This window comes from Amblyomma maculatum, chromosome 9 (assembly GCF_055883805.1).
Source record: "Amblyomma maculatum isolate TAMU_Amacu chromosome 9, ASM5588380v1, whole genome shotgun sequence".
NCBI classification, from domain to species: Eukaryota; Metazoa; Arthropoda; class Arachnida; order Ixodida; family Ixodidae; genus Amblyomma; species Amblyomma maculatum.
The window spans coordinates 14,439,840-14,458,544 of NC_139352.1; the positions used below are offsets into that span (position 1 = coordinate 14,439,840).

The 18,705-nt window shown below is 46.1% G+C and overlaps 1 protein-coding gene across 5 annotated transcripts in view; it reads right to left on the reverse strand.

Moving 5' to 3' along the window:
* Tdh (L-threonine dehydrogenase) overlaps positions 1 to 18,705 on the reverse strand; it is an 83,355-nt gene that overhangs the window by 1,987 nt on the left and 62,663 nt on the right. For all 5 annotated transcript variants that reach the window (XM_084578224.1, XM_084578227.1, XM_084578228.1 and 2 more), the window contains exons 3-8: positions 17,358 to 17,400; positions 17,171 to 17,241; positions 14,199 to 14,521; positions 12,438 to 12,528; positions 3,247 to 3,513; positions 1,504 to 1,685 (exon numbers count right to left, since the gene is read on the reverse strand). In XM_084578224.1, the coding sequence (XP_084434350.1) occupies positions 1,558 to 1,685; positions 3,247 to 3,513; positions 12,438 to 12,528; positions 14,199 to 14,521; positions 17,171 to 17,241; positions 17,358 to 17,400 (923 nt within the window). In that variant the 3' untranslated portion in view covers positions 1,504 to 1,557. The remainder of the gene's footprint in view (positions 1 to 1,503; positions 1,686 to 3,246; positions 3,514 to 12,437; positions 12,529 to 14,198; positions 14,522 to 17,170; positions 17,242 to 17,357; positions 17,401 to 18,705) is intronic.

Sequence of the window (18,705 nt, forward strand, 5' to 3'; positions counted from 1 at the left end):
TGGCAATTCTGACGTGAAACCGTGCACAGGTGTCGCGAAAAAGCAACACGCTCCCACTACAGTGACGACTGAATGGCAGTGTCATTGCTGACATCAACACACGGGCCAAACGATGCTCCTCTGCCATCATACTCAACCCAGCACAACAACCCAGTGATAGCATGTCAGTCGAGTTGTTTGAACCAAGCTGTAGCCTACATTTTTTTTTCTGCTGGTCATCTATCTCATTTAATTTGCATTACTTTGCAAATGATGATAGGAATTCATGTGCTCACAACTACAAGTACTGTATTTTCCAAAGTAAAACTCACACCTTTGTATAAGTTGCAACCACCTATAAGGTAAATTTTTTTCTCCCAAGAAAAATTGTAAGCCACACTTGTGTATTGGAGGCACCTGTTCTTTTGGTAAGCACCATAAATATGTGCTGAGGACCCCTTCATCAGTGCAGAGAAAATATTTGTGGAAGCTGCCCTGCTTAGACAGCCTTCAATTCCTTGGAAGCATGCCGCCTTTCCTCGACCTGCTTTATATAGTTCTTTGATTTATATAGCTTTTTTCTTATCATTTATCTATCAGAGTGGTCTTACATTTAGTGTGTGTCGTGGATGACTTCTTTTTTCTTTTTGTGCCTAGTGAACTGTCACCTTGTATATATAAAAATGGTGCTTACTCAAGCATTTTACTTATGAAATTGGCCTGCAATGGGGACACCTATATTTCGTCTTCTTGTCTACATAAGCTCAGTTTTTGGTAAAACTGGTCATTTTGTGGCGCGATATTATGCAGGCCACATTCTGTCTCCAGTACCCTTTTGACAGCAATAGGATTCTCTTCAACAGAACAGCTGCTATCGTCGCTGTGCTGTCTTTTGTTTCTGGCACTATAGTTCGCCCCATAAACCGTATTTCACCAAAGCCTCTTTCCTGTTCATTGTTACCACCATGTGGCATCAAATGGAGGCGCTGAGTCTGCGAAGCACATGCAAAAGCAGATATAACAAAGCTTCACAGCAGTATTGCGAACTTCTTACCAGATGCTCCTTCATGCTAGTGCACTCTTTATCTTTCTCAGTCTGAAAAGCCAGCTGTTTTCGATACTGTCCAAGGAAAGGAGGGAAGATATAAACGGCTAGATTTTCCATTACACCCACTTCACAAAGGAAATACTAGCATGGAACACCCTATTTATTCAATGCCCACATTATATGTGTAGGATCTTGAGACAGATTCTGTCGATGCCTGACTCCTATAGTGCAGTCAAGAAGACCGAACATTGAGTAAGGGATCTAGATGCAAAATGGCATTTCCGCAGTAAAGAACGTCAATTTTCGTGGAAAATACTTTCGTGGAACATTGAGTAAGGATCTAGATGCAAAATGGCATTTCCACAGTAAAGAACGTCAATTTTCGTGGAAAATACTACCAGTATGTATAGCTTTTGCATTGTGAACTGAGTAGCATGTTTTTCCTTCCTAATGAAAGGAAACTGTGTAGCACTCACCTGTTTCCAAATGAAAAGATAGTTATAATCTTCCTAAACCACCACTTTCCAAGGTCAGCGTTGGTAGACTGGTCTAAGGTTGTCCACCATGATCTTGCACATCTGACCCAAGTCATAGGTCGGTTTCCAGCCCCAGTCACGACGCGCATTGCTGTCATCAAATACTTGCGGCCATGAGTCAGCTGCAGGGGAAACACAGCAAGACAAATATAGTGATGAGCAGCGTGTAATGCTAAATGGCTGAAAGATTGCTCTGCAGTGTTGACAATAAAATGTCGCTACCATATGGTATGAAGTTAAAGGTAGCTGATAACAGTGACAAATGACGACCTTAATTACCTGTGCTTTTGCATCCTGCATAAAGGATGGTGCAAGTTCCTTCAGTCAATTTTTTTTTGATGGACCAAAATTTTTCGCTTCAATCTGGAGTAATTTTGAGTTTCATAAAACTAAGTCTCTTGCTATATGCTCACTTTTTAGCACGTCAAACTCGTTGCCAAACCAGATTCATCTTTTTAAAAAATTGTTAACTTTGAGTACCGCCTAGGTTGTACTCATACATTTAGTGTTTAAAGGCATTCTTGAAAAATAATTTATGTGGATTGTGTTATAAGCATTTGCAAACTATATACCTTTTCAGTAAGTGGTCCCTGGGCGCCGCCATAGTACTCGCTGGACTGCATTTTGCACAGAAAAACCGGTTCCGCTGCGGCTTCTACCGTGCTAGCGACAAGCGCAAAATGCAGCCCAGTGAGCAATATGGCGGCGCCCAGCGACCGCTTATTGAAAAGGTGTATATACAGCACCATTTTTAAATCTGCTGCGTAAGCAGCATAATTCATGGCTATCTAAAGGCAGCTCTAGAATTTATTTCCTTTTTCGACAAGCAAAACTGCACTAATTGGTTAGCATGGAACTGGCAACAAAACTGGCAACCTATATAATACCCCTGTCAAGCGCGCAAAATAAACTGCACTTACGGCGAGTGTCGCTTACCAAAAGTGCACTCTACCACAGCTAAACGGCCTAATGTAAATGCACTTGCCAAAGTGCGCACTCAAGTCTGAGTGTGTTTGCGAAACAGACATTGAGGGCCGAGTGTGTAGCTTTGCTAGCCTCGCCGGCAGAAATTTCTTCGTCACAAATGTATTACATGTTATAAGATATCTATACAAGTTTAGTTTACGTGTTTTCTACATATTTTTATCAAAGGAATGTTTTTATAATAGCAACGGACAAAATATCACACAACAAAAACATGATGTAACCATGTACACAACTTCCAAATTAAGCGTGGTGTGCCACTGCGGAGACGCCATTTTCAGCTAGGGGGTGTTGGTTGTTGTTCATGGTGTTTGTTGATGTGGGGTCTCTGAATCATGTCCCGGCGTCAGATTTTAAGCATTTTTTGTGTTTTATCGCTTCAAGAAGCAGTTCTCTGATCTTCACGCTCGGAGGTTCCAACTTCTTTTTTCAGATATGTTTTTCAGTTGCCAGTTTCGTACCAACGAGTGCTAGTGCGAATGCACTCCGCTTTCCAGTTTAGCACTGCATATCGTAAAGTGTCTTTTGACCTGCGAAGTGCATTCCCTGTAAGTGCACTTTAACTTGCACGCTTGACTTGGGTATTAGCCCGTCCGTGGAGGCTGTTTTGCATTTCAGGCAATGCTGGCCACTGGCTTAGCAGCAATACTTAGATGCATCTTCCATTCCTGCTGCAATTAATCTTGTTCCTGGACTTACCGATTTCTTGCCGTCCATCTGGCTTGTACTGAACCTCCAGCTCAGGCACCAATTTTTTTACTTCCTTGAAGAGTTCCTCGGGCGTGAAATCCATGGCTGTGACATTGTAGGTGCGAAGTTTGAGGTTCTCTGAGGGGGCCTCCATCATCTCCATGAGGGCACGCAGGCAGTCAGTGATGTAGATCATGGGCAGGCGTGTCTCGGGTCTCAGGTAGCAGGTGAACTTGCCATGCTTCAGAGCATCGTGGAACACCTGGACTGCATAGTCTGCATACCAGAAACAGGGGAACATTGTCTAAAGGGCAGTCTCCAAAACAGCTGTTACAGCCACAGCTAACAGCACTTTCGCCTACCAGGGTTGCCTACAAATCTCCTTTTCAGTGTACATGGTAATTTGCAGTACAAATTACCTTTTGCAGTGTGCAAAAGGTAATAGTACCTTTATAGTATTCAGCCACATCTCTCGCAAAGTTCAAAATGTTTTCGTACTGAAGAAAAAGCCTTGTTATATTTTTTTTTTTTCAAATTCAGCTGGAGACAGTAATAATGCATGCTTTTGAAAGCTGGTCACCGTGTGGTTCCTTTTCATGCTGGGTAGGACTCTATGTTCAAAGCCATATTTGTGACCGGCTGGTGGAAATTCTGCAAGGAGCATAAGTTTTTTTTGGTGCCTTGCACTAAAAATTGTACGTGTAGTGATCAGGTGTACAGGGTGAACTGAAAGCTGAGCAATCAGAGGCATAACCAGTTGTCTTTTTGAGCACGACATTAGCTGTGAACCTTGCACACTTTGTGCATAAGGCTAACAACGTGCTTCCAATATTCTCAGTTACACAATGGCACACTGCCAGCAATAGGCACAGTGCCGCCCCATGACAGAGCCACCTAGTTCAGTTCTCCATGGAATTCTTCAGACAAATAGAATCTATTGCACTACTTGTTCTTGTCACAGCACTCTCCACAGACATTGAGATGATAAGCTGACACATTAGTCATGCATCTCTGTCCGTTAGAAAATGTCGCTGTAGAAAAATTTCTTTGCATCCTTTTGATTTCCAAGAGGATGCAAAGAATGTTTCGTTCCCTCTTGAGTCTAAATTTCAAGAGGGAACAAAGCAGATTAGTAAGACAGAAGTCCATCAACGAATTAGCGATGAGGGGGAGGGCAGAAAAGTTCAGGGTCTCGCTACAGGATAGATATTCAGCTCTAACCGAGGATGACAGCATTAGCCTAGAAGCAGTGAACAATAATTTTATAGATATCATCACTGAGTGCGCTGTACAAGTAGGTGGTAGAATAGTTAGAAAGGATACCATAAGCTGTCTAAGGAGACGAAAGATTTGATTAAGAAATGCCAAAGTATGAAAGCTTCGAATCCATCAGACCAGATAGAACTGGCAGAGATATCAAAGCTAATTGATAAGCGTGAAGTAGCCGATATAACGAAATACAACATGGAGAAAATTGAGCATGCTGTAAAGGGGAAGCATTAAATGGTGAAGAAATTGGGCATAGGCAAAAAGAAGATGTATGCGCTAAGGGACAAAGCGGGCAATGTCATCATGAATATGGACAAGATAGTCAAAGTAGCCGATGTGTTCTATGCTAATCTGTACAGTAGCCAAAGTAGTCGGGACAATAATGAGATTGGTAGTAGGGAAAAACAGTCAGACGTTCCGCCAGTTACGAAGGAAGAGGTTAAGAAAGCTTTAGAAACTATGAAAAGGGAGAAAGCAGCTGGTGAGGATCAGGTAACTGCAAAATTATTGAAGGACGGGTGGGGATATCATGCTAGGAAAACTGGCCACCCTATATATGCAGTGCCTGGTGTCATCGACTGTACCGGAACCATGGAAGAATGTAAACATTACCTTAAAGTACTATAGACACCAAATTTTGGTGGCATTTTTTTCTTGTTCATGATGCGTAAGTCATTACCATGTATCGTTCCGAATGCAATTTTTGCTTGCGACCGCTAAATAATTTATGATTGAATTTTCTTTCTCGCCAGTTTCGGTTTCGATATCCGAGAGATGGCTGTGACGTCACAATCATGTCTTGATGCGCGGTATGAAAAAACAGCCATATAATCACTCATTCTTCCCTTGTAATGATTCCTGTTCTTGAGGTAGGCTGGCTATCATTGTAGTGAATTCAAATGAAACAGAAATGTTATATCGCGGTATTTTCATCCCTCACTTGCGACTCGCGAAGGACGCGCGACCAGCAGTCGCCTGCGACCAGAAAGCAACCAATGTTCACACTTGCGAATGCGACTTGCGGGTTGCTTTCCACATCGTGTCTACCTTGACTGTTCACCACATAGTTGGTGGCCACAGCTCGATGGAGGCAAAAATGAATAAACGAAACAATTTTAGACTTCTAAACTCGAAACAACAGGGACTATGGCTAGACATGCAGGCTGTGGTTGTCGGTGGCAACGGGTAACTGTTATGCATTCTTATTCTTTTCATGTTTATTTGTACTTCATGGCCACAAAACAAACTATCTTTTCTGCCCTAATATCTCTGATGCTTCTAATTTGTAAAATGGATTTTCGTTATTTTAAACTCTCATAACTCTGACATTTGAGTAAAGCTAACTTACGTCCACGTCTGATTGGTTTAACGGTTTGCGACCAGCAGTCACGCGGCTGGAAATCGAGCAGTGCCTGAATGGCCCGCGCAGTCGCTTTTCGACCGACGCGACCATTTGCGACTGTCACTTTTCGACAAAAATGGCCGTGCGACCGCTGCGAGTCGCAAGTGTGAACGGGCCTTTAGACTTGACTGACATTACAGCCATCGCTCTGTTGAAACCGAAACAGATGAGAAACGAAATTTGATTATAAATTATTCACTTACGGCGACTGAATTAGTTCTCAGATTTACAGGTGTTTCTGGTACACCAAAATATGACATCTTGGTACAAACTTAACAGTTCATTATCTGCTGTAATTGAAATTAATTTTCTGCACTTTTCTTTTTGCTGTCAACATTTCTGACAAGAATTCTCAGCTGGGACAATACCATGCATACTATTGAAAGCATCACAAACATCAATAAACATCAGGTCTGTATGGATGTTCTAAAGTTTCGGATTTCGAAGTGAATAATGCAGTATTCGATTTGGGCGTCGAAGCGAGCTTCGAAAATTTTCGAAGGTCTAGAATTTAGGAAAATAAACTTTTTGCAGAAGCAGTTCATAGTCTTGTATCCATGGGCACTGCCGCACGATCGCGCGCACTGCTCTGGATGCCGGTACGCGTCGCGCAAACGGCGCGGTGGACGCATTCGAAACTCAACCTTTGGCCGCTGCGCACTTTCGCACGTAACGTCGTTCACGAGCATATGCCACGGCGGGAACTCCGCTGCGTCAGCCGCACAGAACTATATATATATATATATATATAGTATAGCATGTTGCTGAACCAACTTCAAAGCAGGCGACATATCTCAACCTATACATTCTTCGGCAGTTGAAATTAGAAGATAGAATAAATGCCACTTATTTTAGGTGCTCCAAAAGCCGACAGCGCCAAGTGTTTTGATGCGTATGCGCAGTGTTAATTCTCGCTGCAAAGACCGCCATTTTCTTGCGCTCACAATTTTGGCGTAGGAGCGTACGTGCCTCACCGGCTACCTTTTCGCGTGGTTGAGGGCAAATACATCGCCTCAGAAGAATACAGTTTAAACTTGTTGTCTAAGGATATGTATACGCACCCTTCACGCAGCGGCGTGCTAATTATATATTGCCTCGCGCCTCGTGCTGGCCCGTATATGCCCATGGTGCATCCGAAGTTCCGTTTGGGCAGTGCTACGCGAAAATATTCTTGTAAACTAGACAGTTTGTTTGGCCGTACGCAGTGACTGTGTGGGTAACGCATGCGCGGAACGTTAATCGCGGCGCGTCTGAGGCATATGCGCATGCAGGAAGCGCACGGCGGAGTGCGCGCTGCTCGGCCGCTTCGGAAAAGGCAATTGTAGCAGAGTCATGCACGGACCTTTCCCCGACCCTTTCTCCGCCTCCTGCCAAGTATCCGGCCAACCAGCCGATTTCCCTTATGTATTACTCACAGCAGTTCCACATACCCATATATCCTCCCTCCCCTGAGGTGACACTCGCTTACTAGGAACCATGTCGAACTCATCGCTACAAGATCAGACTCACGATCACCAGTGCCACCGACAGACTGGCCCTCCAGGGGCTGGCACACCATTTGTACAGGAGGACCGGATGCGCGGGCCCCTCCCATAGGTCATGAGGGGGGCTCTACCCCATTTTAATGGCCAATAAAGTTTACACCAATAGTTGACTTATACGCGGTTGGTATATGCAAAATCGCGGGTACTGTACCATGCGATTGGTATCGGGGGCAAGACGAGCGCGTGCCTTCGTTGACATACTTTGGCTTTCGTCTAACGGACAATTCAAGTCAGCATCGTCTCTTGCAATGCTACGAAAGCGCACGCACGCGGCGCGGTAACGGAGGAAGGAACTGCGGCGTGAAATACGACGCGGCCGCAATTTCAGTCACATTTGTACACTCAAGTCTGTAGGACGCGTGACTCGGTCGGTGAAGCGCAAGTTTTAAGGCGAAATGCCTCATTATTGACAGCAGAAGCTGTCGGCTGAGGTGTCACGCTTTCGAGGGAGGTAGTTAAAAATAAATGAATAAACCTTGTCTCAACCGGGAATCGAACCTCCATCCCTTGGAGCCCCAGCCGAGCGCTTTAACAGCGCCACTACCAGGATTGTGCAACGTTCATCATAATTCCCCTTGTCTACGGCCGTGAGGATAGCGGGATTCAGCTACTGACAGATATTGCGCCTTTAATTTCCTGTAAACAAATTATAGAACGCCGGTGAATTTTGATGCGTTCAATGGAATGCTGGTTGTGTTTGACAAAGGGCGCGCCATGTACCGTCACGACTGGTCATGACGTCACCAGGCGATTCATGCATAGATGGCGGCATCAAACGCCTTCCTAATCTATAATTTTCGATAATTTCTTTATAGGTTTGCAAACGTTCGTCTATCTCCTGGCAGTCGGGCGGCTCCGCGTTTGCCCGGAAGCAGAGATCCCGGGCTAAATCATGGGCATCCTCTTTGCCAGGTACGGGCGTGTTTGCTGGGACCCAAATTAGGGTGATTTTGCGATCGATTTTAGCTGCAGCTGACAGAATTCGGGCGGCTTCTTGAGTTGCTAGACCCTGCTTTTTCCGATATTCCAGATAGCAGTTTTGCTGTCGCTAAAGATTAATCTAGCCTCCGTTCCGACGCAAGCGAGCGCTATTAGAGAGTTTTAGCTTACCGTGATCCGCGATCCGCTACTGGGATCCGCCACCGCGCGTTCCACTGCGCATGCCCAGACCCTCCCTGACGCCGACAGATGGCGCCACATACTGGATGTCGACACACAGACCTGCCGCGTCGGGACCAATCAGCTTGACCGCCCCGCCCAAGCGCGGTAGAGAGCCACGGTGGCGGATCGCGGATCACGGTAAGCTAAATCTCTCTATTGTGACCTCTTCAACTGTGTCTATGTTTCTGCTCCGGATGGTGACGGAGACGACTGGTGCGCCGCTACCATCGACTACCGCGGCGACTGCCGCCCCGATCGCCCGCTTGCAGCGTTTTTGTAGGCGGCTTCTTTTACTCTGAATTCTTTGGCTCTTTTAACCAGTGCTTCTGCTCCCTTTTCCCCCCTCCTTGTGGTATTCTGGGTGCATGTTGCAGGGGAGAGGAAAGACAATGATGTATCTTGCGACATTGTGGCGGTAGGGCAACCTTGTCGGTTGTGCCCTTATCTGTTTTTCGACCCACCCATTCTAAGATACTTCGACCCGTGCTTGACCTACTTAATATCTCATGCTGGGCGACTCTCACCGCTTGATCAAGTTCTGTCCAGCTATTATGCATTCCCATTTCTAGCGGGCATTCCCTAGAGGAGGAGATGGGTAGACCCAGCGCCCTCTTGACCAACGCCTACGCAACGCCTGATAAACGCGTCTATCTTATATTTTTCATTGGTCCTAATGTTGAGGAAGGGTGCGGCATAGCATATTCGGCTTATAATGTACGTCTGCATCAGCCTCAAGAGTGCAATCCTCCTAAATATCCCTGCTACTTGCGTCGCGTAGGTAGTGAAATTTTTTTTCATCGTTCCGTCGTTATATCCGTCCTCCTGAATAAAAAGTCCGAGGATATTCTGATTTGATGGACTTTTGGTACAATTTTGCCGTCGACCTTAATGTTGAAGTTAAAGTCGCACTTGCACCTCATTGATTTTGGGTTATATATGAAAAGTTCGGATTTTTGCGGGGAGCACGCGAGACCCCCTTTCGGCCGCATAGAGCACAACAGTGTCCGCCGCCGCCTGTAGGCGCTCCTCTATGCTGCCGTCGCTGCCATAGTATAGTGCCTAGAAGTACATTCTAGGCACTATAGCCATAGTTCATCCAGAGATTAACGTCGTCTGCGTACATGCTGAACTTAATATCTTTTATGACCTTAAGAGCGGCAGGAAGGCCTCTCATCACCACATTAAAGAGGAAGGGGGAGAGCATGGAGCCTTGCGGTGTGCCTTTTACATCCCAGGTGGACAGTGGGGGTTTCTAGGTTCTGAAACTTTGGTTTCAACGTCCTGTTTGTCATGAAATCCATTATGTAGTTATATGTCCTCTCGCCGACTCCTAATTCCTGCAGTCCCGCGAGAATTGCCTAGCTTAAATAATAAAGAGGCCATAGCCTGGCAGCGATTACAAGCCGGAAGTTTCCCAAACCCTGTCTGGCTGTTTCACACCCAGATAGATGAGAGAAAAAATGATAAATGTAAAGCCTGCGAAGCAATGTATATTCGCCAATCCTTAGTCGCGGAGGTTCCAGCCCCCGTTCCTCAGGCCTGCGTGCTAGGAGCGGGGATTAAGGGCCTCTTAAATCGGTGGAAAATAAAGTTTTAATAAATCAATCATGCATAGACGAAGCTGACCCCGCCGGGAGTCTGATCCAGGCGTCCATGCGGCGTCTTTCATTTTACCGCTTCCTCGAACGTCGCACCACACAGCAAACAGAAGCAGACCCAGGTGTCTAGAAGGCGCGCTAGCACAGCAGGCATCATTTGAAATTGATTTACAGGATAGATAAGGCCCAGTGTCTGTCACAATTGTGGCTGTAGGAAGAAGGAAAAGAAAATGCACGGGCCTGCTACTGGCTCCAGTAGCTTTGATTTTTTTAATCTGCACGTATAAATCTAGTATTCTCCTAGTATTCTCCAGTAATTACCCTTTTTTATTTTGGTTTTTCATATTTACATTTCCTTCTCTATTCCCTAGCAATTATTTCTAGTTATTTTTTTTTTTTGCGATGTAGTTATACATCTCAAAATCTAATATCTCTGCACCCCAATTCTTAGCCGATCCACCTGTGTGGGTATGCGCCACCAAATTAGAGGAGGAAAACAACAGCTGAGCCACCTTGTTGCGACTGTAGGAAGAAGGAAAATAAAATGCACGGGCCTGCTACTGGCTCTGTAGCTGAGCCACCTTGTTGTTGTGGCTGTAGGAAGAAGGAAAAGAAAATGCAGGGGCCTGCTACTGGCTCTGTAGCTGAGCCACCTTGTTGTGGCTGTAGGAAGAAGGAAAATAAAATGCAGGGGCCTGCTACTGGCTCTGTAGCTGAGCCACCTTGTTGTTGTGGCTGTAGGAAGACGGAAAAGAAAATGCAGGGGCCTGCTACTGGCTCTGTAGCTGAGCCACCTTGTTGTGGTTGTAGGAAGAAGGAAAAGAAAATGCGGGGCCTGCTACTGGCTCTGTAGCTGAGCCACCTTGTTGTGGCTATAAGAAGAAGGTAAAGAAAATGCAGGGGCCTGCTACTGGCTCTGTAGCTGAGCCACCTTGTTGTGGCTGTAGGAAGAAGGAAAAGAAAATGCAGGGGCCTGCTACTGGCTCTGTAGCTGAGCCACCTTGTTGTTGTGGCTGTAGGAAGAAGGAAAATAAAATGCAGGGGCCTGCTACTGGCTCTGTAGCTGAGCCACCTTGTTGTTGTGCCTGTCGGAAGAAGGAAAATAAAATGCAGGGGCCTGCTACTGGCTCTGTAGCTGAGCCACCTTGTTGTTGTGGCTGTAGGAAGAAGGAAAAGAAAATGCATGGACCTGCTACTGGCTCCGTAGCCGAGCCACCTCCGCTGCCTCGTGCGGACAAAAGGGAGAAAGTAGAGAAGAAAAGAGGGAGAGAAAGGAGCGCCGCAACAGTCGTCGTCCACCACCTAAGCGGTGGCGGTTGCAATTACAGCCTACAACAGATAAAAATTCGTTGGCAGGCTAGCCCCCGCCGCAAGCAGCGTTGACCTACCAGACCCAGCCCCGTAGGGAGAGGAACAGCCACCGTTCACCACCTCCCCTCCGATGCCTGGTGCGGACAGAAGAGAGAAAGTATAGAAGAAAAAGACGAGGGAGAGAAAGACGCGTGCGCAACAGCCGTCGTCCACCACCTAAGCGGTGGCGGGTGCAATGCCGGCCTACAACAGATAAAAATTTGGTGGCAGGCTAGTCCCCGCCACAAGCGGCGTTGACCCACCAGTCCCAGCCCCGTAGGGCCAGGAACAGCCACCCTTCACCACCTCCCTCCGGTCACAATTCTCCGCGGACACATGTGCCACGCCGTAAAGGAAGGGAAGGAGGTGAGAGTGAAAGAAGAGAGGGAGATAGAGGTGCCGTAGTGGAGGGCTACGATCCACCGCGCTATAATGACTTTCGCCTCATCGCACTTTAGTGGTCCAAAGTGCCCTCTAGAATTTTTTTATTATAAATCACTTCCGGAAAATGTGTCACCTTTTATACTTAAAGTAAGGGCTTGAGGCTTAGTTTTGCTGCTGTTTGAACATTACCTAATGTAGGTTTCGAAATATTTATTTTCATTTTGTTAAATTTTTTATTTCAAGTTCTTTATTGAATTCTGCAAACATCTTCGGCAAATCCTAACAATCGCACTCTTTATTTTTATTTTTTAATGCTACACTTCCTGTTGCAAACTATTCCTATTCACTTCGTTTCGAAAATATTCACGTCACTTCGAAACTATTCGAACAAAATAACTATATCCGCTTCCAACTGAACATCCACTATTCGCACATGCCTAGAAAACGTTCCTCCCATCTAAATTGTCACGTCATAGATCTGCGCAAGTTTACCTGTGGTCCCTCCACCAGGCTCGCTGTCGTATGAGATGACGCCCGGAAACCGAAGACACCGGAAATCCAGGCCGAATTTGTGATGGTAGTACTGCACACAAAGTCGTTGATCTTGTCAAGGCATACGAGAGTTTCACCGCCAGAGAAGTGATATTAGCCAATACACTTTTAATGACGAAGGTGCAAGAGAACATCGAATAATTACTGTTACATTTAATTTATCAGTATTTTCATTTTGTTTAGGACGGGTACACTGAGGGAATGATCCCGCTTTCATTTTCGTTCAAATTAAAAAACAAAAATACTTTCAACAATTGTATCTATATGATGCGCAGCGAATAAGAATTTTCAGTCGAAGTGATATGCCCTGTTCCATTTTTGCGACAATTACACATGGGAGTCTGCCCTTACTGCGAAGAGTTGACCACTCTCTATCACACGGGAAGGATCTGTCAAAATAACCCCAGAGTACCCAGAGCTATAGCACCCATTCTTCACCCTACCACACAAGAGCGACGGAAGAGTGAGCTGTCCAGCTAATAACGCAGCAGGTTGGCGACAGGAACTGGCCCAGAGGGCTCATCGTATGGCAGGAGCTATTCGCGTCCTGAACTGAGCATTCCGATCACAGTTCAATAGTTTCTTTGGATAAAAGCTGCTGTCTCCTCTATATCCTTCTTCTTTCGTCTTGCTTGCCCTCGCCACCATCGTTGACACTGGCCACTGATGAGGTTAGGGGTGACAGTCGGCCAGAAATGTCCGTCGTCAGCTCGGTTTCAAACCGGACCTGACCAACGCCAGGAAGACAAAACAGAAGGAAAACAACGTTACAAAAAGCAACCTAGGTCCGTGATCAGTTATGGCGCCCTAACTTTGGCACTTCGTCATATCAGATGTGCGAGGATCGCACATTAGATTAAAGAAAAAAGAAAATTAGGAACGACTTGAAAAAAGAAAATATGGGGGGATGGGTGGCTTCACGGGGTTTTTGACCTGCCTTGATTGAGACTGGTTGCACTGCACCATCCGTCACCGTGGTGCAGTGGTTAGGGCGCTCGACTTCTGTGCCCAAGGATGCGGGATCGAATCTCGAACGCGGCGGCGGCTTTTCGATGGAGGCGAAAAGCAAGGCACCCGTCTGCTGTGCGATGCCATGGCGCAGGGTGAAGAACCACAGATGGTCGAAAATTCCGGAGTCCTCCACTACGACGTCTCTCATAGCCTGAGTCGCTTTAGGACGTTAAACCCACAAACCAGACCAACCAAACCAAAAATATTATTTAAACTTTTCAGTCCCAATGATTCTAATAAGACTCACTATAAGTTTGCTAGGATTCACTGGGTTAAAGTACTGCTTTCGATTTCACAGCAACTCCAACATTAAATCACCCTGAAAAGTTATTTATGATTATAGGTATTCTAATGCAACTAATCCGTAGAGGTGATCTTATAAAAGCTGTGCGTGGATGATATATATATATATATATATATATATATATATATATATATATATATATATTTACAAAACATATTTAAATAATTCTCGCGACCACTCGCAATGCTTTAACGCGTTAACTAGCAACCGATTAGAGCGGCACTTAACCGCGCGTTCTTAGCCGCCTTTGCCCGTTGACGTGAACAGCGCCTATCTGGTTGCGCCCTCCCACTGGGCGTGACGAGGTCACGTGCTGCTGACGTCATCTTGGCTGCGAGTAACGTGGCTGCACGACAAGCCGCTGTCAGTGCAAAAAGGGAGTTTACCTCTCCAAGAAGCTCGGCGTGAACCTTGGACACTCCGTAGATGGTGCGGGGCCTCTGGACGCACAGGTCGGGCGTCGGGTTCCGGGGCGAGTCCGGTCCGAATGCACCGATTGTGCTGGGCACAAAGAGGCGCAGCCGGTACTGCTTGCTCAGCTCCATCACGTTGTGCACCCCCTCTACGTTGACACGCATGGCCAGCGGAACATTGCGCTCACCGATGGCCGACAGCAGGGCGCTGAAGTGGACGAGCCAGTCGACGCGCTCGTTCACTACGATCTCCTGCAGGTTCTTGAAGTCCAGGATGTCTGCATAGATGTACGGGCCTGCACGCGCAAATACATTTGTGGTCAATATTACCTGCAACACAGTGCGGTTTGCGTCCTATAACGACAACACTCACTAAACTGGAGATTTGGTTTGGCCAGAAAATGCAAAAAAAAAAAAAGGAAGTACGGGTGTCGTCGCCACCGGCCGTTTTTACAAGAAAACCAGCTACGATGACGTCATTGCATTTCTAGCCCTCTGACAAAGGAAATTCGCAGCTCTTCCCGGTTACGTTGGTACTGTAAGAGTGACGAATTTGTTTCATGTAAATTTCGCATCCTTCATGTAGCATGTGTAGAAGGTGGTTTTTATTTTCTGCCATATAATGAACGTCGAAAATAATATTTTGTAAAACAGCGGGATACCACGCCGTCTGTCATTTATTGCCGATGTGCTCGCCCATTACTTTGCGGCATTTCCATTTTTTTTTCCTTCATTTTTGGCATTTCGTACAAGTTTTGTAGTACATCCTTGTGAGCAATTACCCGCTCGTATTTTGCGGTTGACAGCTAACAAATCTTTTTTGAGGCCTGAATATGCTATTTAAAAGGAAAAAAAAATGACAGAGAATTTCGGAGGCTAAAATTCTAACATCGTGCGAAAGCTGTGTTGCGCAGATTTTGCTCTTCTGTGTTTTATGACGAACTTTGACGCTTTGCCGCCCACCTCGCATCTTCGTCCCCGTGTTTCGCTGCGCGGAGGCGATGGAATCTTCGCCGCAGCATTAGTGAACAGCTGCTCCACAAGAAAGAACGATGTGGGTAGTGATCACTATGTAGTCAGCACGACCGTCTGCGCGTATAAGATCAGGCGTCAAATTGGCGCAACCAGGATTACAAACTGGCACAAGTTAAGGGAAGCGCAGGAAGAGGACCAAGGCGAGATCAAGGATATTGATAACTGGTGCGGGGCGCTCCGGGAAAACAAGAAATTTACGCAAGAATTGGCACGCACGAATGAGGCCCCGGAAATAGACGCCCATCTACTCCACCTGTGAGAAGCGAGAAGGGGACTGTTAAAAGATGGAAGAAACAGGGGCACCATCGAAAGCTTAGGCTGAAGATCATGGAGATCACACAGAAGGCGGTGGAGTACGCCGAACGGAGAGAGCCAACTGTGGCAAATTCTTCGATACTCTGCAGGGGACATTCAGCAGTTCCAAGACATGGCGAATCCTAAAGGCCATCATGGACCCCACCGCGACCAAGCGAGAGGGGCAGAAGTCGCTGGAGCGGTTGCAACACACATTCCCTGGCACGAAGGAAGATGCGATCAAGGCCATTCACGACAAATACTACGGAGTAGAGTTAGAGGATCCATTTCCATACGCAGAAGAGTATAAAGGGGACCCAAATCTGAAAATGGACGAGCCGATCACAGAGAAAGAAGTCCAGGCGGCAATGGCCAGCGCCTGTAATAATTTCAGTGCTCTCGGGAGAAGACTGAAGAAAGTGCATTGCATGGACAGCATCTTAATTCCTGTCTATCACAGAGAAAGAAGTCCAGGCGGCAATGGCCAGCGCCTGTAATAATTTCAGTGCTCTCGGGAGAAGACTGAAGAAAGTGCATTGCATGGACAGCATCTTAATTCCTGTCTTCTTTTTTGTTTCATTGCCCTTGACGGTGAAACCCGGACCTATTTTTCCCCACACCAAGCGAAGCTTTTTCGCACGACGCGCCTCGTCGCTGTCTGCGTGCTTGTGGGGATGCCCATCCGCAGACCCAGTCGACGTGGTCCGCTTTCCGTGAGTGTAATCACGCGTGATTGAGAGAAGGAACACACAGGCACGATACGCTCGTAGAGTAGAGGGTATCCTTGTCACGAGCTCGGGACGATGACCTTACATTCTTGCCACTACTCCCCTCGAAAACATGCTTTGATGAGCCGCATCTCCCTTTCTACATGCACCCCCTGGAGTTGTACTGCTGCCGACGACAGCTGGGTTTTGGTTATATCATGCATGGAGGAAGGAAAGAAATAAGTAGAGGGCGTTATGTCACTTTTTCTTTTTTTAAATCCGGCGTGAGGGCTCCCCTCACCCATTCGGTCACGCGCCTGTGGCAGCACGTTTGCACATGCGCCGCTACAGCCGCGAAGCGGCCGATCTCACGTTGCGCCAGGTCGCCACGGAATTCCAATCCACTTAGGATGGCATGCGGGTGAGCTAAGCCCGACGCTAACTGTAGGCCTTCAAAACTTTGCACAGTTTACTTAACGTAAATACTGCATCAAAATGCAAATTCCCAACTCTCCTCGGTCGGCTATGTGAATAAGATATAGTCGAAACGGTGATGCGCAGACGAAGCATGAGACGAAGCATGAGACGAAGCGTGACGAAATAATTCCAGCAGCCCTTGCGAAATCACGCTATTTCCGCCACATTCTTTTTCCTTTTTATATATATATATATATATATATATATATATATATATATATATATATATATATATATATATATGCAGCTCTAGTAGCGAGGGGTTCTGTGTTTTTCTTCCTCCACGGTATGGCTTGAATGCCGACAGCTTTTTTTTGATCAATGGGACAAAGCTTTCGCTCTAACATAATAATTTAAATTAAGTCCAGCATGCAACAAAGGAGTAAATCTCCTTGTTTTTAAATGAAATATAAGTAAAAATTCATGACTCACCTTCGTTCAGTATGCTTTTGGGTGGTCGTATAATGTCAGACATGATGACGTTTTCCTTGCCATACTTCTTCCTGGAGACAGAAAGGATTAGACACTAAGTATCACAGCCAAGGTAACGGCCACAAGTGTTCACGGATAATTTCAAAGATATGTGGGAATGAGCGGTTCAAGGCCGCAGTTTTTTCACCTCAGTAGCCGAGCCAACCCAGTTCCTAGTTGTCCTAGGCTTCCTGCGTCAGAAGAGAGAGGGAACTGTATACATTCCACACACCACATCGGAACAAGCCCAGCGAACTGCGCAAACGTGCAAACCACTGCTTCTCGGTTCAGAAAATGCGGCTTTATAAATTGTCACCTCTTCCAAGAAGGACAGTATGCGTACGAGTAAAGGCTTTCAAATCAGTCAATATTGTCGACCATAAACCCTGACTGCTCATTGGAGGGTCAAATTCTAAAGTTAAAGCTCAGCTACTTTGGTCATCTGATGAGAAGTGAGGAGTCGCTGGAGAAAGATTTGATGTTGGAAAAGGTTGAGGGTCGCCGGAGAAGGGGCAGGCAGCGAACGCGATGGTTAGATGGCATCCTCGAGGCGCTGCAGATGAAGTTATGTGATGTTAGGAAGATAGCGAGAGACCGGAAAGCGTGGCGTGATATGGTCCACAGGGTCACGAAGAGTCGGACACGACTGAACGACTGAACTGAATTAAACTGAAGGGCTTTCAAACGTAACTGAACGCGAGATGGCGAAAGCTAAAAGCGGTACAAAAAACATAAGTTATGCACAGATCTAGAAATAGGTTTCCTCCGCAAAACAGGCACGATTATAAAAGAAAATAGCGATGGCTTTGTTTTCTGTGCCCCATTTCCCGGATATAGGAAGTCGTGTACTCTGAGCGGAGAGCTTGGCTATAGTTGGTTGTGGTGCAGCGAACAAGACCTTGTTCAGCGCAATCATATAATGTGGTATCTGGCGAGGCCAACGTTTATATATCTTGACGCCGTGCGCAGTTCTCTGATGCGCGCCATCATTTTGCAGCGCTTAAAAAGGCCTTCTGTGCTGAAAGAGCATCTATTCCACCTAGGCAGCGCATTTTTAGCACCTCGTATATCAAGCCGCATTGAAGTAAGGGTACATATATCTAGACTACAATTTAAACAAAACAAAAAAACTGCTGGACAAAGAGGTATACGGTTCTCAGGTATATTCGGTTCAACTACATATTTAAAGTCACCTCGTCTAATTTAATCGTCTTAATTTAGGTTTCGAGGAAATTCCACGCTGACGTGCTCCAAAAACTTCGCATATGAGACAACAAAGCTTGTCAACGACTAAGCATTGATATGCTCCGGTAGCTGTTTAACACCACGAGCTAAACCGTTACCACATGTGTTCTGCGTTTCATTTAATCACCTGGAGGGGTTCTATCGCGTCTAGAATTGTTTCAGTAGAGAAAATAAGGTGCCTTTGCTGACCGGTTCACACGCGCAAGAGGCGGTTGGAGCAAGTCTTGTAACGCTTATTTAATAAAAACATC